A 27,639-nucleotide genomic window follows, 5' to 3' on the forward strand; every position below is an offset into this window, starting at 1 on the left:
TCCTTAGGAAAGCAGATAGATGCAATAACGAGAAGGTCATTGCTGTGGCTTGCTGACCGAAATGATGCCCATCAATAATTGGTTTGGTGTGGACTTCACACTGAATTTTGAAAGCAAATGTAAAACAACTAGTAGTTTATTTCTCCTTTTTGCAAGATGAAGATCAAAAGGAGGCTTATCGGGACTGGAGACAGTTTATTTCCATCTCAGAACAAAAGACAAAGGATTTTGTGTCTTTTCCTTTCTTTTGAGGTTCCTGTGCCTGTTCCTTTCCACTCCCTTTCCTGATTGGCAGTAATATCCTGACCATTAATCTATGTATTTTAAGCATAAAAATCAATTTCTGGAACTTGTCTCATTTATTTTTATGACAGGAACAATAGAAATAACATCAAGTGGCTGGTGGGGGTCAAAGAGACTTAAAATGCCCTGTTAGATATTCCTATCTGACACCTGATGTCATGATGGCCTGAAATGCATCTAGGACAAGGTCTGGATACAGACCAGAGATCTGAGAAGAAGAAGTTCATCTGGGAAATCGTGCTGACTCGTCCAAACATTAAAATTGTAGAAAACCCTCTAATATTCAAATTAATATTTTCTTTATAAGCTTTCAAGAAATGCCTTAAGACACATTTTCTTTCTTTTGTCTTAGCCGTAAAAACAATAAGGCAATAAGCAGGGGAGGGTGAGCAGTGTGGCAGCATTCTTAGAAATGCTGTCACTGTGGCATAGAGAGACCTTCTCTGAGACAGCTTCTAGCCCAGTCCTCATTTTCAAAATCTTCATTTTTCTTAGAACATAGACAATGAAGAGAGAATGTAGATTCACTGTTTTTTGGGTTTTTTTAGGAAACAAAATAACATTCTAGACAGACTAAGGAAATGGGCCTTAATGTGTATTGTCAGTCAAAGAGCACATTTGTTGCTTGAGTGGTCCAAAAATAAGAAGTTTAGTTCTTGCTTTTGTCTCAAATCGTCATGTCATGAAATGACAGATGGAAGGTAGACTGCCCAGTTGGAGATTTTATGGCTAGACTAATCCATGCAGGTGATGCCGTTTGCAGGACTGTATGAATCAAATAAACACAGTTTGCGGGGCCGGGGGGTGGGGGGGGATGGGGGTTCCTCCTGGAGTTATGTCACTGATCCAATGGCAGTTGTTATGAGAAATTCATTTTCATGGCTGCCATGGTGACTTCTCACGTAGTGAGAATGGCTTCCATGAAAAGCTGTGCTCTCCTCAGGAGCTAGACTCTTGATTTCAGGCATCATCAATCAGGCAACAAATAATAGCATCAAGACCCAGTAGATAAAATACCCCACTCTTCCCGCTGGGAAGCCATTCAGTTTTAATCCATAATCCTCAGGAAAATGACTGTAAGAACCTCAGGAAAATCCAAAGGGAGCTATGGTCCCGGTCACACACACAATATGTATAATTCTGTGTAATGAGAGTCGCTTACTAAAGAGTCCCCAAATCCCTAATATACAGATTAAATTCCCTTACAGCCTTTCAGAAAAAGTCTCGACCGATTAGACTTAAGAACATAGGAAATGTTAAGACAAAGGGAGGCTTAGCAAAGTCTACCTCAGTTAGCTTTTGTACCTTTTACCCCCTTAACTCCCTTTTGTAACCATTTGCCAAATTATCCTCTTGCCGAGTGTTTACCCTAGAAAGTACATAGATTCCTTCCACTAGAAAAGGTCCTTTGTTCATTTCCTCAAGTTGGGTAGCTCAGCTCACTTGGAGTCTTATTGTTGTTCACGCAGAGTTCAGTCCATTTTTAGGGACTTGTCACCTTTGAATGGAGATGAACTGGGCAAAATTTCTCTAACTTGTTCTTCATTTTCAGTATCTGAAAGTGGCTTCATAGCTCAGGAAGCCTGCCTGCTTCTCTGCCAGCTCTGACAAATAAGCAATTTGCTCAAGGCCCACAGGGCAGCAAATTCTCAGTGGCCTCTGGACTCACCTGTCAGCTGCCACCTGGTTCTCCGCTTCTGTAGCCTCCCTCTCCCATAACCCCACTTGGTATCAGATGTGGAGTCTTTGAGGGATTCTTTAAATAGCCAAGGACATAATCAGAGGTGTGTTTGAGAAAAATTGATCTAAGTACGTTGGTGTATTTAATCAGTTTCAGTAAGATGGGTTAAAGAGGAGAGAAATGCAGTAGATTTGTTAATGGTCCATAGTCTTGATGAAAAGTGGTGATGGCTTGAGTGAGGATAATAGCAAGGGCACTGGGAGATGCACTGCAGAAGGAGAATGCGTTGGGCTTAATAACCCATTGGCTGTGGGGGAAGAGGATAACGTTAAGGAGTAGGGAGTCAAAAAAGATGCCAGGGTTCTGAGCCTGTGTGACTTAGATGATATCGTGCCATTGAGGAAATACTGAAAAGAAAGATGGGGAGTTTAGTGGGGAAAATGTTATTTGGCCATATGCTGTAAGGTGCAGAGATATAGCCCCTGCCCAACACCACGGCCCCCTTCCCGCCTCTAAGGAAATTAGCCCTGACTCCGTGGCATAATTAGCGACACAGTATCAGGATGTACCAGTAGGCGATGTAATATCGGTGGTCCTGGATGAAACCCTTTTTCCTCCGTTTACTTTCCAGACTCGTGTAGCCATCTGAGGGAAAGCGATAGGCCTGAGGAAGCCATTCACCCTATACTAGTCAAGGCCACGTGACTGAGTGGAAGGTGACTCACTGCCACTCGTGTGCGGTCAGCCCATTGCACCAGGGTAGAGGAAGGCACGAAGGAGGCTGATGTTTTAATCGCAGTGTCCACTGCTTTTGCTCTACTCTTCAGGAGAATGTAGCTGAAGGAGCAGCTGTTTAAGTTTCAGGGATCCTGGCCAAATCTGTCTTTCCAGAGGAGCCTTGGCAAACGGAAATCCTGGCCACGTGTCCACCTTCACACTAGACTGTGAGCAGTACACTGTCAAGAGGTGCCAAATGGAGCCCAGTGGCTGGCTGTGGCAACTCGGTGCTCGGGACTGGGGCACGTTGTGACAAGGTTAGAGTCCCTCTCGAAATACAGAAATACTGCTTCTCAGTCCATGTACCAGCCCCCTGACAGTACACCATGTTCAGACCACTTCACATTCTTTGCCTACTGACTCCCTTTCTAAATTAAGCCACGTATCTTTCGTTCATCTCCTTTTTTTTAAGACTTGACACTGATAATCCGTTAAGACCAAGGTATGAAGTAGGCTTGCCAGATCGATCAGTAAAATTTGGACTTCAGATAAACAATGAGGTATTTTTAGTATAAGTATGTCCCAAATATCACATGGGACACACCTATACTAAACAATCATTAGCTAGCTATCTGAAATTCAAATGACATCAGGCATCCTGCATCGTATCTGGCAACCCAAGTACAAAAAAGAAACCAACAGAACCAATCACAGACCCAGATGTGTATCCATTCTGCAACTTACTTATTCTGATGGTGCTCCCCTTTACAGATTTCCAGGTTTTGCACATGCACATGCACATGCTTGCACAAGATACACAAAACCCACCAGAAATGAAAAATCCAGACTCACAGTCTCTGCTGATTTGGATTTAACTTTATAACCATCACAGCTCTCTTTTCACTAATACGGTTTTGCAGGTTAGTCCACTGAATCCTCCAGACCAACAAACAAGTTTAGTGTTTTGTTTTGTTTTGTTTTATGTTTATTTATTTTAGAGAGAGAGAGGGAGAGAGAGAGAGGGAGAGAATGAATGGGGGAGGGGCAGAGAGAGAGGGAGACCCAGAATCCGAAGCAGGCCCCGGGCTCCGAGCTGTCAGCACAGAGCCCGACGCGGGGCTCGAACCCACACACCGCGAGATCACGACCTGAGCCGAAGTCGGACGCTCAACCGACTGAGCCACCCAGGCGCCCCCAAACATGTTTAGTTAACACGAATCAATAGTTTCTGTGTAGAACGTTTGCAAAGGCTCTGAAGGAAGAGTCCATGAATTAAAACATAATTATGAAAAGAGTTTTCTCCTGATATTTAAGTGTCAGTGTCTACTCTGACTATACCTTGCTAGCTCCAGAGGGGTGAAATCCAAACTAAGTCTCACACTGTGTCCCATACCAATGGTTTCCGGTTAATATTTTCATATAGATAAGATCTGGTTAAAGTCAGTGCCACCGGAAGCCTTCAAAAGGAACACCAGGAGGTGAGATGTGACAGAAAGATGCTAGGAAACCACGGGAAGAGACTGGGTCATATTACCCAGTGACCAGCCCAGCTGGTTTGAATAAATGAATATTGGACCACCACATTGGACCGTGAGAACCATCTTGATCTTGCGAGCGTCTTCTTCCCACACTGGATAGTTTTAGCCACTTTGTTCTAGACGCAGTAAGCACCTCTCCTCCTGCTTCCTACTATTTCAGTCCAACACGATGCACCACTACCCATGACTTCCCACCTCACTCCACACAACCAGGGGGCACTACCATCCCAAGTAGTCTTGCCACAGCCATCAGGCTGAATAAATCCCTCAAATAAGATTCGGAGTAACCGCTCCTCCTCCCCCTTAATGTCTGCCAACCCTAGAATAAGGAGCTTTCCATCTATTTTCAAAATTATTTCTTGATCCTGGATACTTTCGCAGATGTCTTACAGCCAGTGCTGAGCACTAAATAAATTACGTTCCTCTCCTCCGACTTCCATCAGCTAATCGTGCAACTCACCAGTCAATCTAGTACTAACTAAATGCAGGCAAAATGTGCTGTGAAGGTATGAATGAATATTTATTTGCAATTTTAACTTATATTAAAGAAGTATGGTAATATTATGAGGATGGTCTCCAGCTGACTACTAGCCAGGTAATACAAATTTAGGGTTGAGGCTAAATTCAGGGGCTACCTGGCTATCCTTGAGATGGTCATGTACGCATGTTGGGAGTATGCCTGTGATAATAAGATCGAGTTATTACTTAGGGAGGTTCAAAGTCATACTTAAGGAGGCTACCTGGTATCAACCTCATACACAAACGCAGACAATGACTTGGGGAGAGATCTGCCAATTTGATAAGTATCCATGAATCCTCAAACCGAGTTGGTTAAAACTATAGCTTACCGCCATTTAGTTGCCAAGACAATAATTGCTTTTACTTGGATATGTTTGAGTCTCCAAAATTGTTTTCAGTTCCTCTGCCAGGGCCATACCTTTGTTTATCTTTTCCTGAACTCCTTCTTATGATGTTTCTATTAAGTAGGAAAGCTGTTCCAGTAATAGTAACTACAGTGTTTGTTTTACCAAAAAGTCTCCGTGTCTAGGTGGGTACTTTTTAGCAGTGGCTCAGTTCTTTATTAAAAGAAGAGGAACATTTTTGTAATTCCCCTCAGAATTGTATCTGTACTTTTATTCCCTGTTGATTGGAATATGGTACCAAAAAAGCTGCTATGGATTTGGTACGCTTCCAAATGAATTTGCATTTTATTTATCACCACAGCATCTACTTGCATTTTGGTAACAGTGTGTATATCTGAGTGAAATACTTTGTGCCTTCGGTGTACAAATAATGGTTTTACAAACATCTTCCAAGAAGTGCAAGGCTCCTGCAGTGGGCCCACATTCCATAGGTTCAGCAGCACTGTGTTGTTCAATATGTTCTCTATGTTCTAGATCTCAGAAGGTATACTGGCCAGAGAGTGTTCTCTCTAAGGGAGGTGATACATTTCCAGAAGCAGTGCAAGCACATGAACCAGTCAATCTCATGCCAGGGTGAGAGGGAGGAGGAAGGCTGTGATTTAGGATCAGAATCAGGGGCAGGAATTTTTCTTCGAAAAAGTGCTCGCTCACATAGTTATGCTAAAAGATCACCACCACTTGTGAACTCTATGGAAACATTGAAAACTGCTCCTAGGATTTTTAGCTTTGTTATTGTTCCAGCTATCAGGCCAGAGTTGTTAATACATGCATTCATCCGGGTTTCAGTTCTGCTTCATGTACATATAGGTGGTATCTTTAGAGTGAAGAAAGAAACCGTTAGGTCAGATATAGAATGATCTTGTATAGACACATCTCCCCCACTGCCAACACCCCCAGTCCATCCTGATTGCCACCTTCTCCTGCACATCGTATTTCCCAAAAACATTAAAGGACATTGACAATCATTACCTGCTCCTCTCCCCTCTCTGATAAAAGCCCTCTCTTTCAAAGAGAGCTAGCATGCATTAAGCTTTCTGTGGTTCCAAAGCCAAATCCTTCTGGAAGTTTAACCTATGCCAAGTAAGAGAGAGCGGGGGGGAAGGAGAACGTAGGGAGACATGCCCAAGGCCCTCACGCTTTGAGTGAGGTGGAACAGAGATGGGTCTGCCTAGCCACCAAATCCAGGAGGGTAGCACCCCCGAAAACCCTGTGCAGATGCGAGAACCATGTCAAGCTGGGACAGGTACTGGAATATTCTCTGAGTCAAACAGCACTCGGGCCACTCATCAGAGTCATTCTTTATGACTCAAAGGTTTATGGCTTAAGGCTGGTGCTACGTTGCTTGTGGTCCTCCTCCTCCCCTTTTCTTGCTAGGGTTCCACTCCTGCCCTCCACCCCTCCTATCTATTTCTTTGCCATTTGCCCCTTCAGATTCACACAGCAGTTGAAAGAACATTCCAAGGACCATGCATCAGCCAACCCACCAGGGGCTCCAGGAGGGAGGTAAAACATTGCCCTGGCTGCCGTCTGGGGAGACGGTGGACCTGTGTGGGATCTGTTCTGCAGGACCGGTGCCAGCTCACCCAAGGAAAGTTATTAGACGATGGGAATGGGGCTGTGGGGAGGGGAAAGCCCCTGTCTGGGTTTATAATTGAGATGATACACCTATAGGTTGCACAATAAATAAACAAAAGAAGGGATGTTGAATGAGATGGTGCCTCAAGCAAGGGAGAGGGTTCTAAAGCTTCATGTCGGGGCACAGAGCAAAGAGAGCCAACTAAGTCCCTTCTCCACCCATAGAGAGACCTCAAAGCAAGAATGTGCAGCTGTCTCCCAATTCCTTGATAAAGACAGAGCCCTGGAGTCATTCCGAGTGACCCGGTCCTGGGCCCGTGGGTGGGTAACACCACTACCTGACAAGGGGAATAGTACAAAGTGCCCAGCTTCGCTTCCCCTGTTTGAATTTCACTCAGGAACTGTGACCCAGAGCTTTGGGGAGTTGGACGCATGAGAATTTTTCTGCCTCAATCTCGTAGTTTCTTGGGTTCCTGCCACAGTCCTGGTATTTGATTTAGAGGCCTAAGAGGGAAATCAGTCCCACGTGGGTAGATAACAAAACACTCTCCACCTTGGAATCATGAAGTGGAATTTGAATCTGAAGCCAAAAATCCTATCTCTGCCTGCTTCACTAATTACATAAATTTCCTTGCTAGATTCTGCAGCTGTTTGTGTGAATACAGCTCTGGTTCCCAGAAATGGCACCTCTCAACACGGGGGTTCAGGGCACTGATGCCTGGTCTGGAGCTCAGACTCCTAATTTCTAGTCCTATTTCTGTTAACTGTGTTGGGTTACCCTGGGTTTAGTTTCGTCTTTGGTAAAAAGAAACTCAACAACCATGCTATGATGCAGAGGTGGCAGAGAACAGTGAGAGAGACAGAAAAAGATGGGGAGGAAGAAGAGAGGTGTGTGTGTGTGTGTGTGTGTGTGTGTGTGTGTGTGTGTGTGTGTTGGTTGGTTGTGAACAGTAACTAGGAATAAATAGTCAGTGCAGAAACTTCCAGATGTCACTACAGAAGGGATCATCAGGCTTGACAGGTATCCGCTAAGATACTGTTTCACCAGGGGAAGAACAACCAGGCATTTGGGGGTGCATTTTCTCCCTCTCTTATCTGTCCCAGCACCTCATCACCCATGTCTGACAACTTTCACCTTTGTTCTCAGTGAGAGTAAAGGACTTATGGGGAATGTACAGTTGAATAACCACGAATTTCCCCCCAAATGCACAAATTACTTCAACACAACTGTTTCTACATTAAAATGTGCCCGGTTATTCTATGGAGAGCAAGTGCATTGTAAAACCTTGCCGCTCTTGTTCATTACTTGCCTTTTAATGGAAAGATGGACCAGTTTGATTAAACGTGGCTCCCATAAAAAGTACTGTGCTTAACAAAAGTTAGACTCACAATTAACCCCTCTTGATAATATGAGGCGATTAGGCAGGGAATCTAGAGACCTACTATGGTTAAAAATACTAAGGACTTTTTATATGACACACAGATGAACCAGTAAAAACGTGACCTCTTGGCACCTATAAAAAACGATATCTTGGGTTTCTTTCAGTGAAATATTTGAAGGCTTTAAAATTTTAAACAAAGTCCAGCTGGTTTGTATGCACAAGTTCCAAACCCTGGAATATTCTCATGATATCTAGTTTCAAAGAATTCAACTACTGTAAACTAGTGAGTAAATTAAACTGGTGAGAGATGTTTTCTCTTTAAAAAATTTATTTTTGTTATCAAGCATTACATATGATAAGTAAAAACTGACAGGAAAAATGTAAACTGATCTGGTAGCAAAGGAAAAGGAATATAATTGTAATCCGTATGTAATAAATATTATAAATGCCAAGTTCCCACTCAGAGTGTGAAAAGTATACCCCAAAATCTGCGAGGATTTATATTTAGGTAAAATTTAAATAGAGTCACGTAGTTACCCATATAAATTCTAGAGCTTGGGGTACCTGAGTGGCTCAATGGATTGAGCGGCCAACTTTGGCTCAGGTCATGATCTCACAGTTCGTGAGTTCGAGCTCCGTGTCAAACTCTGTGCTGACAGCTCAGAGCGTGGAGCCTGCTTCGAATTCTGTGTTGCCCTCTCTCTCTGCCCCTCCCCAGCTCACACTCTGTCTCTCTTTGTCTCTTAAAACTGAACAAACATTAAAAATTTTTTTAATCAATCAATAAATGAGTTCTGGAGCTCAGAGCAGCATCTTTGAAGAATTCTTCCTTTACATCACTGTTCCAGTAATATATTCATTATTTTTGCGAGGCGACAGACTTCTGACAACCCTTTTTGTTCAGACGGTCTAGATTAAACTCAGGTAGCCTTTGATTTGGAAGCCAGTAAACAACTATGTGGTGATTACCAATGCTTTGTTATGTTTCAAATGCTACATTACCTTTAATCACTGCCCCCTCTTTTTTTTTTTTTTTAATTGCCCTACTTCTTCCTACCATTCCTGCCAGCAGTAACTGGTGGCAGGGTCTCTCTTGCCAAAACACACGTGCTTCCTCTCTGTGGTGAATTTTTTTCTCTTCCCACACTCTTCCAGGCTCAATGTCACTTCCCACTTTTGCTCCTTCTCCAATCCCTTCTCCTCAAATGGCATGTCTAGTGTTGTTGTTGTTGTTGTTGTTGTTGTTGTTGTTTTAATTTTACCGCCAAAGATTTTTAATGTCTGTCTCTGCGTTCTTCACGTCTCAGAGTGTTGCAGTCACTTGATCCTGCCTACCAAAGAGAGGGAAAGTTAGTTGCGGGGGGTGATGGGATCTGATTTGTAAGTGATGGTGTGGACAAGTATCCTGCCTCCTCTGACTAAGGCGGTTGAGTTTGCAAGGTCAGCGCGACATGCATGACAAGTTCCCAAGAACTCTGTGTAAATCAGTCTGAAGGTTCTGTGTGAACACCACTCACACAGTTGTTTATCCTTCCTGTCTAGGAATCAGATTCCAGTCACCGCGGTTAAGCCTGGCCTTTTTAGTCTAACCTTCACACCTGAAAAAAATTAGTCCCTCGCAAGAGCAATTCTTAGAAAGCCGCTATTCTTTCTATCTCTAATGTATTCTCTTAAAATAGACACTGACTTCAGGGAGGTTTTCACTTTCAGAGGGGAGAGGCGTCAGGTTGCTCCTGAGTACGACTTGTAAGAGTTCTTACCTGCCGCTACCTACCTAAGAAGGCTCTCAGCCAGCCTTTCGCCTGAACTTGTGAGTTGCAAACATTGCCTTTAGCCAGATCAGATACAGGACCATTTGGACTTTTCATAACCTTTCATTCTAGAATTTATAAATGTAGGAACCCACCCTTTCCTCCTCCTAACAACTATGATTAAGCCCTGAAAGGAAAGGATGGGAAGTATGTGAATACTTAGCCCGCCAATGACTCAAGAGGTAGAATTTCCGAGAGAGAAAATACTCTGAGAGATGGGTTTCTCTAGGCTTCAATGGGAAGGAAGAGAAGAGTTTTCCTGAGGGCGTCTCACATGGCAGAACAATGTAAGGCAAAGTTCGAGCTAATATATAAAAAGCATCTGGGGCATCCAGCACACCCTAACCTCGTAACCTTGTAATCATTTGGCACAGCGGGAAGAAATCCAGAACAAAACAAAACTATGTACTCAATATCCTTTGTGTGACTATAACTTAGATCCTCTGGGATGGCCTTTTGGCCATCATACTGATGGTAGGAGGTTGCTCTAGGACACAGCTTGAGCTAAGGTTGGAACAGTTGGTTAGCAATGAGCTTAATAATATATTAATTGAAACTAACTTCCCGGTGGAAAAGAATAGTACTCTATTTCAGACATTATTCACCTTGAATGCTGTAGCCACATCTTTGCTGGATTGCTGCATTGATTCTCCTTGCTGATTCAGCAAGCAACCAGAAAATAAGTGATCACATTTCCTCAAATGTTAGAAGTCAGGAAAGAAGGGATACCATATTCAGAATAAATCTAGAGAGCACATTACTTTTAAAAAACATCTTAAAAATTAGGAATCAGAATGAAAAATTAAGCCAGATTAGTTTCCATTTCATCTATTTAAAAATGTTTCAATTTTATAAGGCAAAGAAGCTAGTTAGGAATTTCTCATTCCATTTTATTTATAGGCTTTTGGCTTATAGTTAATATATTCAGATGAAGTTAACACTGACTTATAGCTTTGAGTTCCTTTATTTCTCAGGTGAACTATTAAATAATATCTTTACTGCACTTTCATCAATAAGTATTTATTAGGAGAAATCAAATTTGGGGGTAATCCTAAATTAGCAAGACATTTAGCGTGATGAGGACCTTACAATTACAAATTAATACAATAAGCAATATAATTTAAAATATATGGGACTTACAAAACAAATATTAGAATATTGAAGTCTTATTTAACTAAAAGCATTTATCTCAATATTTTATTATTGAAGTTTTATTTAACTAAAAGCACGTATCTCAATACTTTATTAGCAGACCTCCTGAGGCATCGAAAATGTCTGATTTTGGTGAACATGCTTTTTCTATGTAAGTAGATTAAAAATTTAGACTTAAAAAATTATAAACTAGGACTTTCATTAAAATTACCATATTTAAGATTCTAAGATGAAAAATACTGATGTTTAACCATACGTAGTTTTTCTTTTTGCTGGATTTTTGGAGGAGATAGTTTTGTCCTGTGCTCATGATGCGAAACCTACCCATACCAGATAGTCACTGAAGCAATTGTAGCGGTAAAAACAGGACACATTACAGATGTCCATCATTAGAGGGCTAGTTAAACAATTAGGGTATAGCCATATAACAGCGTTCTATACAAAATTTAAAAGCAATTAGGTATGTCGTACCTAATTGTATATTATGTTTTTATATTTAAAAGAGCAAGCTGTAGCACAGCTTAAATAGAAATTTGCAAACAAAAAAGGATATGTGTTTATATGCATATACATACATAGAGAGAATATACTAGTAATTGCATAGAAAATGATTTGCATAGTCAGACTAGCTACTACAATAGATGTGGGAGTTTCACTTTTGAATTCATTCAATTCTATAATATTTGGTATTTTAGATGTGAGCGATGTATTATATAAGTTTTTTTTAATTGGCAAAAAAATAGTGATTAGTGTAAGAGGTTCTGTTATGTACATAACAAAATAGTAGTACATATTTCTTGGTGGAAGATAAAGTGGTTTCTCTTTTTTTTTCCGTCCTTGATCCATCTGCATTATCTATTTTTTCTACACTAAATATGTGTGTGTAATAAAGAATAAAATTGAAACATTTTTAAAACAGAGGCTGGGACCTGCGCGGGAGAGAGGAAAACGTACAGAGGCAGCATACTGGGAAGGAGTATGCCTGAAAATGTGTAATGGTCAAGATATCTTATTACCAAAGCTTTATTAAGTCGTAAGCTTAAAATGAATCCTCTCACCAGCTAATTCCCCAAGGCACAAATGGCAGCAGCCTTTCAGATAATTGATGGAGTCCCCAGTGGTAGCATGTGGCCATTTCTTAAACATAATGGAAATGCAGCATTCGTTTCGTGTTAAAGCTTACAATCAGTCAAATTTCTAAAAGTGGATATTTGACTTGGGATAGTTCAACTTATTTCTAATGGTTGCCCCAGTATTCCATGGAAATTAAAATCAGTGCTTCATTTACTGAGAATAATCTGTCACTTCACTAAATAAAGATGCTTTAATCAACACTTATTTGAGATACAGTTGAAACTAATCAAATATATTGCCATTCCTTTTGCGCATATATTTATAAACTCGGAATTATTGTGTTTTATTTAAAAATTTACAGTGAAGCCAAAAGAATGATTTGTACTTGTCAAGAAAAGGACACAAATTCATCATCCATTGGTAACAATGACTGACTACTATCTTCTGGGCCATTTCAGAACTTCTTAGGGACCAGGATATGGGAACTGCAGAAAATGTGGCATGATGGCCACTTTCTGGAGGCACTAAACTCCAACAAAAGATCAGCCTCTGCTCTACAAAGAACGCCTCAGATTTTACATCAGTCTCTCACTCAAATAAATCAGACACTATATTTAGTAACCTGGAGAGGAAGTTCATACTGTTAAATTAATAAAAAACTGTAAAAAGTGAACCACCTGTAATATCACATAGAAATAGGCACAGGACGGCTACATTTTTTTCTGGGGTAGAGTAAACCCCCAGAGATCTATTCCTTCAGTAATAGTTCTGAATGCCAGTAGCATTTATCCGTAACACACACACAAGCACACACACGCACACACACGGTAGGCAGCCCGTGTCTTTCCCCCAACATCTGTCATTCACCCTGACTTTCTTTAGTTTCCTTTTTAAACTTTTGATAACATTTGAAAAATACTTTGGTGTAAAGAGTGGACAATGGTCCAACTTTGTTTCCAGATGGCTCCCTGGGTGTCTGACCCTCAGATATTGAATAATCATCCAATGGTGTACGATCCTACATCTAATAAAATCTAAATTCCTCTGTTTGTGTCAATGTCTAGACTCACGATTCAGTTCCATTGATTTGAAAGTACAGATAATGCTTAAGCTCTGGAGTTTGAATCCTCGGGTTGGAATCTCGGTTCTGTGGTTTGCCAGCTGTGTGACCTTAGGCAAGTTGCTTAAATTCTTAAATGGGGAAATAAATAATCATAAGATTATTGGGGGATTAAACTGTTTAGGAGACGAAAGCAGTCAGAGAGTGTATACCATAGATAGCACTCAATATATGTTAGCAATCATTGCTCGTACAACATACTATTGTTGTTGTTGTTGTTGTTGTTGTTGTTGTTTTGATATTTCACTACATTGATGGATTAACTAAGGGAGAAGTGACAGATATAAATATTGAGTCTTCCAAGTAAATATCACATGGTTTTTCATGTCTGTGAGACGTCTTTTGTGTCTACTGTCTTCAGACATCTGCTACAGATCTTTATCCGTGTTTTATAAAGATTCACATTCCCTTTTCTATAATTCATCTTCCCCAGATATTTCTTCATCATATGGTTCCAATCCCTGTAATTCCTACTTACTGCCTCCCAACTGCCCTGCTCCATTTTTAGACATCTCTTAGTCAAGACACTTAACTGAGGACCTTGACTACAACCTGTGCCTAATGGGGTGTAGCAGATGGCACTTCTTTAAAGCAGTTGAGATTCAATAGTACATATAAAGACTCATGCATTGTTTGTATTTTATCTTGTTTTATTTTTTTTTAATTTACATCCAAATTAGTTAGCATAGAGTGCAACCATGATTTCAGGAGTAGATTCCTTAGTGCCCCTTACCCACTTAGCCCATCCCCCCTCACACACCCCCTCCAGTAACCCTCTGTTTTTTCTCCATATTTATGAGTCTCGTCTGTTTTGCCCCCCGCCCCTGTTTTTATATTATTTTTGTTTCCCTTCCCTTATGTTCATCTGTTTTGTCTCTTAAGACTCCTGCATTTTTAAGGCTGGTATTTTCCCTAATGAACGAGTGTTCTGTTGAAATATTTTTCTGTACGTGAAGTCTGAGTTTGTAGAAAGCATCTTGAGAAATCAGACCCTCAATAAGATTTTATGCTTGAACCCTTTATCTGAGTTTTTGTTTCATGCACATTAAACTGTTGCTAAAAAGCATGGGTCCTTTAAAGTTCAGGGGAAAAGTGTTTATAAAGATCTAAGACTGAGCTGAAGACAAAGCTATAGCCAGAGGCCTGGTTTCCTGAGAAGGAAGGAGTCCCCCACTAATCTGTCATGCTTCTGTCTAACAGGATATTAAAGCCATCCCGGCTCCTTTCTTTTACAGCCCTGTGTCTGTGCTAGCGAGCCACATGACCAGGGTTCCACACCGTGGCTCCTCCAGAGCTCCTTGTTAAGTGCACTCTATGAGAAATTAGAGTATTGGTGACTAAGAAAAAAAGAGAGACAATGAAGCCCTTATTATTGGTTACCATCCTCCCAATCACTGCCTCATGTAATTAGAAGGAAAAAAATAGACCTTTAAGGGAATAATTGAGCCTGCTGGGCAAGCCATTACAATCCTTACTCTCTGTCAGTTCTCCTTGGTTATGACTCCTTTATTACATTAAAGGTGAGATGAATTTTAAAAGAAAAGACTCATAAATTTTTTTTCTAATTAAAGAAAAAGGTTGTTAAAAATAGATGCATGCAATAAAAGAGGTCATGGAGCCTCCCTGAACCCAACCCACCTAGTCTTGTCTTAACTACACATTCCTCTTCAGCTACCTGAGAGGGTCAGGAGGGATGTATGTTAACAGACACACACACACACACACACACACACACACACACGTACATGTATACATCCCAGACCACAAATGACATTCAGGTGGTGTTGGTTTTATGGGCAATACTACACCCTTCAGACATGAATAGCTGATTTAATACTGGCCCAGAGCTGACAGATCTTGAAAAATGCCTATTACATCCTTTGGAAGAGTTCTATAAACAAGTGTTGTGGTTACCAGCAGAATGAAATCTCAGTCTGAAACTGAGACTTTGAAAGTAATTCACTTGGACAAGTCTTCCCCAACCAAGTGCAAACAAGAGTCCCGATGACCCTAAAACTATTAATGGAGTCTTTTTTCCCTCACAATCTCCTGTTTTATTGAAGCCCCGGTCAGCGAGGCCTTAAAGTTTGTTTCTACATCATTGCTTCCCATGTACAGATGTTCTTCCAACTGATGGTAAGCCAGGCCAAGTACATAGGATCTCTTTGCCTTTCTGAGGGTGGAATAAAAAGTATTAACTCTCAAAGAGAGCTTGATAAATATTAGTGCCGGCACTGCTTGTCTGGGAAGCATGAAGGAACAGGTCAGCTTCTATAGAGCCAAGAAGTAGAACCCAGATCAGACAGAGTGAATGAGGTGAGGAGTAGGTGAATAAAGGAGAAACATTAAGGTCTAATAACAGACTATGAGCAGGACATGCCTCAGTGAAGGACTAGAGACAAGAAAAGAACTCCAGTCAGTTTGTCCCTGGAGAAGAAAAAAACTGTTCCAGAGAGAGTTCTGGGAGTAGGAAATGAGGTCATTAATGCCAAGAATATAATGGGGCATCTTAGTTGTGCTTTTTTGGAATTTGGGGAAATTAAAGGAGAAGAATAGGCTTCATATATGAACAAAAAGCTTAAAAAAAAAAAAAAGAGCTTCATCCTGGGGTGGTATTGGAACTAGGAAATGAAAATGGAAAGGCTGTGAAATTCTGCTTCAAGTTAAGCTTTATCAGGAATGAGACTGTGCCCTCTGTGTGTATATTCTGTTGAGATTTCTGATCAGTGAAAACTGTTATACAGCCATTACTGACCAGTGGGTGTTTGCTGTCCCGGAAGTGCCTGGAAGAGTGAGGATTGAGAGCATCAAGACTGAACACTTAAGGTTAGGTCTTCAGGAAAATGTCCCATTTGTGTAGCTCAGGTGTGCGCGCGCACACACACACACGCGCGTGGGATTTCTCTGTTGGGAGTTTCTCCCTGTAGGCCCTGCTTAGCCGTTAGTGGCCTAGAACCCAAATCTGGATGTGCTGTGTGCACATTTCGCATCACAGAAGATACTGGCGAGCACTATTCAAACTAGCCTTGTTGAAACAGACCTGCTCCACCATGCGTGTCACTTTCAGGTAAGGACTCCTGCCTCTACGTAAGTGTGGAATATCCAGATTCCCTTTTCTGATTTTAAGATTTGAGACTGGTGATGGAGGGGAAAAAAAGACCATTTGGATCACAAGGCTGTTAGTGCAGACAAGTGCTAGAATCATTTTGAAAATTTGAAGAATGAGAAATCCACACGTAGTGATTTAGGGAGGCTGCTGGTCCTACATTTGCCATTCTTCGTCTTGCCCTGGAGATTGATTTAGGCCAGAGTATCTGCTTGGATCTGTCACTTCTCCAGGAGTCCGGGACTATCGGGGACTATTGTTTGGAAGCTCAGTTCTGAGGAGGAGTTCAAATGATAAAACCTGTATGTTCAGTTTCTGTTATAGCCTCATAAGGAAAAAAAATTTTTGACTAAAGCGTAGCTCCTAGACACTCAGGCAAATGAGGAAAAAGTACATAAATTGTGAGCTGATTAATTCATATTTAATACTTTTTAGAGGATGCCAGTGGAAGCTCTTGCCTTTACCTTGCCTAAAATTAGATAGATCATTGCAGAGAGATTGAAAATTTATACCGTATTAATCAGTGTTCCCTTCATTCTTTCTAAATTTGATGCAGATTTCAAAGGATTGTTTAGGAGCAGGCCTACTTGAGGACCAGATCAAATCAAAACTCACCAAGAATGTCCTATGACTTCTAGATTAAATTACCTGGTCTGCTTTTCCTCCTAGTTCTCTGTGCTGGGTTACGATCTTGGATTTTATCTCCCCACTTTTAAACATTCTAGTAGAATGAGTACTATGATACAATTTTTTTAAGCATAGACCTGAAATAAACATGGAAGGCCCATGTCTTAGATGCGATGTGATAAGAATGAACTTTAACATTGGAAAGGTAGATGTTTCTTTACAGGGTCAAATTACCATTACTACTATTATTATTATTATTAATATTATTTGGCTTTAATGTAAACTAATGCAAATAAGCAAAATAAGTGAGATACAGAGAATTACTTTTTAATAACTTATAAATTTAGATTTAATTATTTTCAGAATCACTGATTCACTAGTTCTGGAACTTTTCAGTGATAACAGTAGAAGGATAGCTAGTACAATAATTAAATGAAAAAGAGTCCTTTTAAGACACAGGTAAGGGGCGCCTGGGTGGCTCAATCAGTCGAGCATCCGACTTCAGCTCAAGTGATGATCTCGCGGTTTGTGAGTTCGAGCCCTGCGTCGGGCTCTGTGCTGACAGCTCAGAGCCTGGAACCTGCTCCAGATTCTGTGTCCCCCTCTCTCTCTGCCCCACCCCTGCTTGTGCTCTGTCTCTCTCTGTCTTTCAAAAATGAATAAACATAAAAAAATTTTTAAAAAAAGACACAGGTAAAATAGCAGTGCAATGCAATTACAACTACAAATATTACAGTATATTTAAGAGCCTAAACAAATTGAACACACACACATCAAAAATAGATTTTGAGTTAAGGTTTCAGTTACTGTTGCTTATTAAGTGCATAAATATGTTTTGAGCCCTTTATAAACAATCAGTTTTAATGCTCACAACTACCCAGGGAGGTATTATTATTTCCATATGATGAATGAGGAAAATAAGATTTGAAGTTGAAGTAATTTTTCCAAGATAATGTAGCAAACAGGTGGCAGTAGCAGGATTCAAATCTGGATCTGACTCTACAGTAGTTTTTTTTTTTTTTTTTACCAATGTAATAAAATTTCTCCAATGTTACTTCTTTTTTAAAAAAAAATCTTAATCCCGGAGGCGGGGGGTGCGGGGGGCACCTGGGTGGCTCAGTCGGTTAAGTGTTCGACTTCAGCTCAGGTCATGATCTTGTATTTTGTGAGTTCAAGTGCCGCGTCGGGCTCTGTGTTGACAGCTCAGAACCTGGAGCCTCCTTTGGATTCTGTGTCTCCTCCTCTGTCTGTCCCTCCCATGCTCATCCTCTGTCTCTCTGTCTCTCAATAATAAATAAACATTAAAAAAAATTTTTTTTTTCATCTTGATATCAGGGCACCTGGGTGGCTCATTCGATTGGGCGTCCGACTTCAGCCCAGGTCATGATCTTTCGGTTCTTCGGTTTGAGCCCCGAGTCGGGCTCTGTGCTGACAGCTCAGAGCCTGGAGCCTGCTTCGGATTCTGTGTCTCCCTCTCTCTCTGCACCCTTCCTGCTTGTGCTCTGTCTCTCTCTCTCAAAAATAAATAAACATTAGAAAAAAGAATTTTTTTAATCTTAATACCAACAAGAAAATATATGTGAATATCAGTTATAAAACATAATAACACAACAGCTGTTAATCCAAAACCCAGCTGAAGAACTGGAATATTACCTTTCCTGTTAAAGCTACCCAGCTGAGTTCTTCCCCAGCTTGTCTCCCTGCCTTGCTCCAGAGGCAGTCACCATCCTGAATGTTGAATCTAGCATTCCCTTCCCATCTTGTGAATTACTTTTACCACATAAGCATTTTATTCTCAGTCCTGATATTGCATTCAACATTGTTGTAGAGATTTATCCATGTTGTCGCACAAAGCTATAGCTCACTTCTTTTCACTGCTGTATGTCATTCACTGTGAAAATATGCCGGTGTAAAAGATCTATTCTCAAGGTACCTGGGTGGCTCAGTCAGTTAAGCATCTGGCTTTTGACTTCTGCTCAGGTCATGTTCTCACAGTTGGTGGTTTCAGACCCACGTTGGGCTCTGTGCTGACAGTGCGGAACCTGCTTGGGATTCTCTGTTTCTCCCTCTCTCTCTGCGCCTCCCCCACTCACCTGCCCTATCTCTCTGTCTCTCTCAAAATAAATAAACTTTAAATAAAAATTTTTTAAATAAATAAAAGATCTATTCTCCACTTGATGAACATTGGGATTATTTCCAGTCTTTCCTAATATAATGTTACTGCTAACATTTTTGAGTTATACCAGAGTTTCTCTAGGATACATACCTCAGAGCAGAATTGCTGGATCATAGCATAATGTTCACTTTTAAAATAAATGTAAAATTGCTTTTATAAGGAGTTGTGCCAATAGACACGTCCACAGCACCATTCCACATCCTCGGCAACAATTGACATTGCCAGACTTTAAAAAATTTTTTTTTGTTGTTTATTCATTTTTGAAAGAGACAGAACATGAGCAGGGGTGGGGCAGAGAGAGAGGGGGACACAGAATCCAAAGCAGGCTCCAAGCTCTGAGCTGTCGGCACAGGCCCGATGTGGGGCTCGAACCCACGAACCATGAGATCATGACCTGAGCCGAAGTCAGACACTTAAGCGACTGAGCCACCCAGGCGCCCCAGACATTGCCAGACTTTTTAATTGTAAATCCGGTGTATGTAAAATGTCAGCTAATTATGGTATCAATTTGGACGTCGATTAGTAATTAGTTTAAGCATTTTGCAGTTTGCTTATTCACTGCTGTTTTCCATGCTTGCTCATCCCTTCTAGTTTTATTAATTTCTACTCTTTTATTTATTAATTCCTTTGTTATGTTTTCTTTGAGTTTATCCTTTTGTTATTTTTCTAAGCTGGGCGCTCTCATTTCAGCCTTTCTTCTTTGCTTGTATGAACAATTAAGCTTATACATGTCATCGAATACTGGTTGCCATTATATCTCACAAGTTTTCAATATGCAGTACTTTCGTGATCATTCAGTATTTTAAGTTTTTCAGTATGATTTCTTCTTGAATCATGTGATCCTTAGTACCTTTATAAATTGAGTTAAAACATTTGAAATGCATACTGCCATGATTTAATTCCATTTCAGTCAGAGAATACAACTGTTCTCTGTATAACAAGACCCAAGACAGTAGCATGATACAATGGCAGTTATTTTGCTCATGGATCTAGAAGTCGACAGACTCAAAAAGACGGTTCTTCCTCAGGGTTTCTAGGGCAGTCGCAGTCAAATGGTAGTAAGGGTTGGGGTCTCTCAAAGGGTTCTCCCATCCACAGGTCTGGTGCCTCGGTTGGGAAATCTCAAACAGCCGTGGGCTAAAATGGAGTTCCTCCGACATCGGCCTCTCTCTCTTGCCTTTCCAGTTCTTTCTGCCCATCAGGGACTCAGGATATCCAAACATCTCTCAAGAAAAACTGGCTGAAGCCACATGACCTTTTCTAAACCATTTTAGAAGTAAATCAGAATTACTTGTACCACACTCTTGTCATTGAAGGTCACAGGACCACTTGGGTTCAAGCAGAGGGAACATTGACTCTACTTTTTGAGGAGAAGATTGCAAAAGATTTTCTGCACATGTTTTAAGACCACCATAGTGGTCCGTTTGATAGCACTTTGAAATTTGTTAAGATTTGCTCATTGGCTTAGTTTACGGTCAATGGTTGTTTTGTTTGTGTGGTCTTAGTATTACAGTGTAGAGAATATATGTGTTCTAATCAATGGATTCAGAAATCTACACATGATTATTAAAATGTTTCTTTTCTACTTTTTCTTTCTTTTGTCTGCTCAACCTATCCAAAATTATGAGAAGTCTCTAGAAATCACCCACCATGATATTTGTCAACTTCTCCAATTCTACCAATTTTTGCTTTGTAGATTTTGAGGTTATTTTATTCAGGACACACAGCTTCAGAATCATTTTATTTTAGTCATTAAATGAACTTTTTTAGTGTTGGGTAGCAGCTCTCTTCACCACTTAGAGTTCTTTTTGAATTGTAGACTTTTATTTCTGTCTATGTAGCTACCCTAATTTTCTTTTGCTTAATATTTGCCCTGTGTATCTTTTCATATCCTAGTGGTTTTGACGTAGCTCAAGTTAATACATAGCTGGATTTTTATTTTTATCTTCGTTTATATTTTTATTGGAGACCAACATGATCTCTCAGGTTTGGCTTTTCAGTGGCAACTTGAGACCATTTATATTTATTATTATTACTCATAAATGCTGATCTATTTGGACATTTATGTGTATTTTTAATTTGACCTACTCTCTCCTATATCTTTGTCTTCTGCCTTTCTTACTTCAAAAATTTTAAATCTCTTTGTTTTCTTATTCCACATTTTCCCCCTACTAACTATTTCAGTTCTTTTAAAGATGGTTCTTCAGGGGCACCTCGGTGGCTCAGTTGGTTGAGCATCCGACTTTGGCTCAGGTCATGATCTCACAGTTCATGAGTTCAAGCCCTACATCGGGCTCTGTGCTGATAGCTCAGAGCCTGGAGCCTGCTCCAGATTCTGTGTCTCCCTCTTTCTCTGCCCCTCCCCTGCTTGTGCTCTGTCTTTTTCTCTCTCTCTCTCTCTCTCTCTCTCTCTCTCAAAAAAAAAATAAACATAAAAAAATCTAAAGATGATTCTTGAAATCTTGCTATGCATATTCAATAAACAAATACAAGCACCTTAGAATACCTTAATTATTTATTCCTGATTGTTATCCGTATAATTGTCTTTTTTAAGCCCCCCAAACCAGACATTATTATTATTATTATTATTATTATTATTATTTCTATTCTCTGCAGTTTTTTTCAGCTTACCTGCATTTTACCAGTTTCTTTGCTCTCCATTCTCTCTTGACTCTCAACCTTTGAGATCATTTTTCCTTTTAAATATATCCTTCAAGATTTCCATTAGTAAAGTTGTATTGATTAGCGACTCCCTCTATTCTTAGTTATCTGAAACTGGCTTTCACATTCATTCTTCAAACTTCTTACACCCACCTTCTTACAGACTTCCTGGACACCCTCCTCCCCACCCCCAACTTGAAGATATTCCCAAGTTCTCTGGCTTGTGTTTTGCTGTTATAAAGTATGCCATCAATTTAACTGTCATTTTCCTCAGGTAATCTTTTCTCACCAGTGCTTTTAAGATTTCTTTTTTTCTTTCTGAAGTATTCTGTAGGTTCACTAAATGGCGCCTAGGTGTGGATTTCTTTGTATTTATTCTGCCTGGTACACTCTGCTTCCTGTACTTGTGGATTTATATCTTTCTTTGGTTCTGAAAAATCCTCAGCCACTACAAGTCTTTATATTAACTTCTTCTAGAACACCAAATTGTTTATACTTGACCTTATCATTCAATAGTCCATGTTCTGCTAAACCCTCTTTCATATATATATTTTAATAAGCTTTATATTTTCCAGAAGATATAGGTTCACAGCAAAATTGAGAGGAAGGTACAGAGTTTTCTCATTTAACCCCAACCCCTCCAACATATTTGTTTGTTTGCCTTTTATATCCAAGCTGTTTTATATTCCAGAAAAGGCAAAACTGCATGGACAGTAAAAAGATTAGTGGTTGCCAGGGGTTAGGAGGGAGGGAAGAATGAATATTAGGTGAAGAACAGAGGACTTAAAAAAATTTTTTTATGTTTATTTTTGAGAGAGAAAGACAGAGAAAGAGAGGGGGAGGGGCAGAGAGAGAGAGAGGGAGACACAGAACCTGAAGCAGGCTCCAGGCTCTGAGCCGTCAGCACAGAGCCCGATGCAGGGCCCGAACTTGTCAACCATGAGATCATGACCTGAGCCGAAGTCAGACTGAGCCACCCAGACACCCTGAAGAACAGAGGATTTTTAAGGCAGAGGATTTTTAAGGCAGTGAAACTACTCTGTATAATACTGTCATGGTAAATATGTGTCATGATACATTTGTCCAAACACACAGAATGTATAAGAAGAGTGAAGCCTCATGTAAACTATGGACAGTGAGTGATTATGATGTGTCAGTGTAGGTTCATCCATGGTAGCAAGTGTACCACTCTGGCGGAGGGTGTTGATAATGCAAGAGGTTATGCTGGTTGGAGGCGACAGAAGGTGAAAGAAGAACATGCAACAAAATATCTTGTTCAATTATTGAATGTTACGGGAAATAAAATGTTTACCTAAGAGAACTGTGCAAATGTAGAATATTATTACATCTCAGACAGACTACATAATGACTTCGATGTAGTGGGGTGTGGTGCAAGAAAACAAGGCAGCCAGCACGTGTATGTGTCACTTTTTATTAGTTTTGGTAGTTGTTCCAAAAGTGTGTCCCTGCAAGGAAAGGCTTGGATCCAGAGTGTTCTAAGAATAATGTGTTGGGACGGTGGCTGAGTATTCTTTTCTAATAATTACGATTGGTTTCTTCGAAGAGAGATTAAATGCATGGAAGTTGGAAAGCCACTCTTAGTGAAAAGTGTGAAAGAAATCACACAAATGGCGATACCAACCTTCCATCTTGAAAGTCCGGGGTGGATGATTACAATCCAAATATAAATGGCAAATCAGAGCAGTGACACAGGAGAAAAAGAGTTCATTTTTAAGAAAGTCATTTGAGTGAAGGCCCTTGCTGCATGGTCCAAATTTCATAAGCAAGTGTAGACACAACACCACATACCTTTTGAGGCCTCAGTGACAGTAGAGGAGGCTTGTCCAGAAAGGAGAAGAGCTTAACTTACGGATTTCTGAAAAGCGTGGTTCTGGCACGCACTTAGGAAACCCGAGAAACTGGCCCTCGAGGGGAAAGGGTTCTACCCTGTGGCAGGTACAGTCCTGGGATTTGCAATAGCACACTCAATGGACCACCGTTTGCTATTCTGAATTGCTGTGAGTCATGGTACCCTACAGAACAGATGCTTTTTCCTTTCCAACATTTTGTGTTTAATTAGTAGCGTTTTTCAATGCTGGATGTGTTTAGAACCTCATACAAGGAAGTGAAAATGAACATAAATACGGTGTTACACCGTAGTTCAAGACAAACTAGAACCTAAAGCTGGGGGGACCTGAGAGAACTTCTGGTGCAATCCCTTCATTTTACAGTTGAGTAAAGGGGAGACCTGAAATAGTGCTCCCCACTCACATAGTTTGACTTTAAAGCCCTGGTCATAATCGTCATTGCAAAGAGAACCAGATTCAAGTTCTTGCTTCCCTAATTATTAGAAGTATGAAATCAAGCGAGCTATGTAACCTCTCTAAGTTGAATTCCTTATCTGTAATAATAATGTTTACCTCCAAATTATATTGTATCTAAAACTTAAAATCCTGAGTTAAATGATCCAGCATCCTTGTTCTGTCATGTAAATTATACCTATTTTTATTTATAGATAATTAATATGTAGTATATTATATATCATATATTTTGTGATATTTTAAATAAACTAAGAATAAAGAGATATTATTATGTGAGCAACTCAAGGCCATGGATAGTATCTATGACCAGGTTAGGAACATGATTTATATCAGATCTCTTCCCTAGTCTACACATGCATAGACCTTAGGATCCTCTCGGATTCATTTTTTTAAATTTAGATCTGGAGAACTCAGTCCTGAAATTAAGTAGGCTTTTCTGATTTTTTTTTTTTTTGCCTTTTATATGTTTTGTCAGCTTACCCCAAAAATGGCAATAATCAGTACAGAAGTAGTTTGTTCAACAATAAAACATTTGTATTAGAGACATCCAATCTTGTCTATTCTCTCCCAACAAGTCTTCAAACATCACTCTTCCCCCGTTCATGAGTCTTATTGCCAGGTCTCCTTTTAAAAATGTATAATTCGTTCCCTTGCAATTCCCCCCAAAATGCATCTTAATTCAACTGAATCCATATCAGATAATTGACTGAATCGGTTATGCATGGAAAGCCAAGCTTGACGACAGACTGCAGCCCCATTCTCCTGTCGGCTATTAAAGTAAGTTAATGATCTGGAGCTGTGTAGGGGTTTCCAGAAATAACACTGTAATGACCAACATGCTGTAGTTAGCAGCTAAGGAAAAGAACCGTTTATTTTTTTCAGGCATTGCTCAAACCCATGCCATAGTATCACTATTGTAGGACCCAGTCTACTGTGAAGAAACAGCAACACATGACAACTCAGATGAATGCAAAGCATCTCCTTAGTGGGAACAAACTCATCAGTGATTTCACTCAACTTTTCAAAACTATGGCTGAGAATCTTCTTTGAGCGCATGCTTTAGAATGACATCTGGATATGGATTTAAAAGTCAAAGTAGGAGGAACCACATAAACGGCTCCTTTACTATTTAAAATTTTAATTTTGAGTATAGTTGATACACAATATTACATTGGTTTTAGGTGCACAACATAATGATTCAACTTCTCTCTATCTTACGCTATGCTCACCACAAGCGTAGCTACGACGTGTCACCGTACAATGCTAGTACAATATCATATTGACTGTATTCCCTTTTATTCCCATGACTTCCTCATTCTGTAACTGGAAGCCTGTGTCTCCCTTTCCCCTTCACCCGTTTTACCCATTCCCCACCCCCTCCCTCTGACAACCATCCGTTTGTTTTCTGTATTTATAGGTCTGCTTGTTTGTTTGTTTGTTTTGTTTTTTTAGATTCGACATATGAGTGCAACCATAGGGTATTCTCTTTCTCTGACTTATTTTACTTAGCATAATGCCCTTTAGGTCCATTCATGGCAAGATCTCATCCTTTTTTTACGGCTGCTCGATACACTATTATATATTTTATACACACACATACACACACCTGCCCCATACCTTCTTTATCCATTCATCTATTGATGGACACTTAGGTTGCTTCCATATCTTGGCTATTATAAATAATGCTGCAGTAAACACTGAGGTGCATATATTGTGTTAAGTTGGTATTTTGTTCTCTTTGGGTAAATACCCAGTAGTGATATTACTGAATTATATGCTATTTCTGCGTTTTTTTTTTTTCAAAGGAACTTCCATACTGTTTTCCACAATGGCTGTACCAATTTGCATTCCCACTAACAACTCGTGACAGTTCTTTTTTCGTCACATCCTCGTCAACACTTGTTATTTCTTGTCTTTTTTATTTTAGCCATTCTGACAGGTGTGAGATGATATCTCATGGTGTTTTTGATTTGCATTTCCCCAATGATTAGTGATGTGGAGCATCTTTTCATGTGTTTGTTGGCCATCTGTATGTCTTCTTTGGAAAAGTGTCTATGCAGATCCTCTGCCCATTTTTTAATCAGGTTGTTTGGAGGTGTTTTGGTGTTGAATTGTATAAGTTCTTTATATATTTTGGATATTAGCTCCTTATTAGATATATCGTTTGTAAATACCTTCTTCCATTCAGTAGGTTGTCTCTTTATTTCATTGATGGTTTCCTTCACTGTGCAAAAGCTTTTTATTTTGATGTCGTCCCACTAGCTTATTTTTGCTTTTGTTTCCCTTGCCTTGGTAGGCTCATGTAGAAAACTGTTGCTAACACTAATGTCAGAAATTACTGCCTGTGTTCTAGGATTATGTGTTCAGGTTTCACATTAGGTCTTTAGTCTATTTTGAGCTTATTTTTGTCTATGGTGTTAGAAAGTGGTCCAGTTTCATTCTCTTGCATGTAGTTGTCCAACTTTCCCACCACCATTTATTGGAAAGACTGTCTTTTCCTCATTGTGTATTCTTGCTCCTTTGTCATAGATTAATTGACCATGTAAGCGTGGGTTTATTTCTGGGTTCTCTCTTCTATTCCATTGGTCTGTGTTTATTTTTTTGCTGGTCCCATGCTGTTTGATCACTACATCTTTGTAGTACATCTTAAAATCTGGGATTGTGATACCTTCAACTTTGTTCTTCTTTCTCAAGATTGCTTTGGTTTTTCGGGGTCTTTTATGGTTCCACACAAATTTTAGTATTATTTGTTCTAGTTTTGTGAAAAGCGCTGTTGGTAGTTTGATAGGGATTGCATTAAATCTGTAGAGTGCTTTGGGTAGTATGGACATTTTAACAATATTAATTCTTCCAATCCATAGCCTGGAATATCTTTCCAATAAATGGTTCCTTTGAACAAGATGGTAGAGATCAATACTAAAAATAGTTTTTTGCCCACAAAGCTAAAAGCTAAAATGACCATACTGGTGTTGTACTTAGTTCCAGAAAAGTTCTTGGATGTCCCAAGATTTTTTTTTATTAGTAGATACATACATACACACACACACACACACACACACACACACACACACACTGCACTTAGAGAGAAGTTGAAAGTCAAAAAGTTTCTCAAAAATTCAATGCCCCTAGGTCTCCATCTGGTACCCTGACCCTGACCCTGCTACCTTTTTTGCAGAGGCTTTGATGGAGTCTCATTCTATGCAAGACAGCTCTATGTGATGTTAGGGCAGATAGAAAAATCAAATAAGACAGCTAGAATATTTGAGTAAGACATGAAACCTATAATTAAAAATAAAGCAAAATATCTCAGACATTAAATGACCTTGTTTTGCAAATTGATTTTGTGTCAGCATTTCTGGCTTCAAATTGTATAGAGGAAACTACTTAAGTAAATGCCTAGTTAATAATTGAAAAAAACAAATAAGTAAGACCTTTGAATTCTGTTTGAATCTTGTTAATTTTTCTGAGTATC

At 39.9% G+C, this 27,639-nt stretch overlaps 1 protein-coding gene across 29 annotated transcripts in view; it reads left to right on the forward strand.

Moving 5' to 3' along the window:
* The window catches only part of DLC1 (DLC1 Rho GTPase activating protein), a 560,457-nt gene that overhangs the window by 471,837 nt on the left and 60,981 nt on the right, over window positions 1–27,639 (forward strand). The window contains exons 11-12 of one of the 29 annotated variants that reach the window (XM_042983093.1): window positions 11,180–11,233; window positions 12,002–12,256. The exons of 27 other annotated variants lie outside the window; for them this stretch is intronic. In XM_042983093.1, the coding sequence (XP_042839027.1) occupies window positions 11,180–11,233; window positions 12,002–12,003 (56 nt within the window). In that variant the 3' untranslated portion in view covers window positions 12,004–12,256. Of the gene's footprint in view, window positions 1–11,179; window positions 11,234–12,001; window positions 12,257–27,639 lie in introns of those variants that run through there. One more of the 29 variants, XM_042983094.1, reaches the window with a different exon arrangement.

This window comes from Panthera tigris, chromosome B1 (assembly GCF_018350195.1).
Source record: "Panthera tigris isolate Pti1 chromosome B1, P.tigris_Pti1_mat1.1, whole genome shotgun sequence".
Classification (NCBI taxonomy): Eukaryota; Metazoa; Chordata; class Mammalia; order Carnivora; family Felidae; genus Panthera; species Panthera tigris.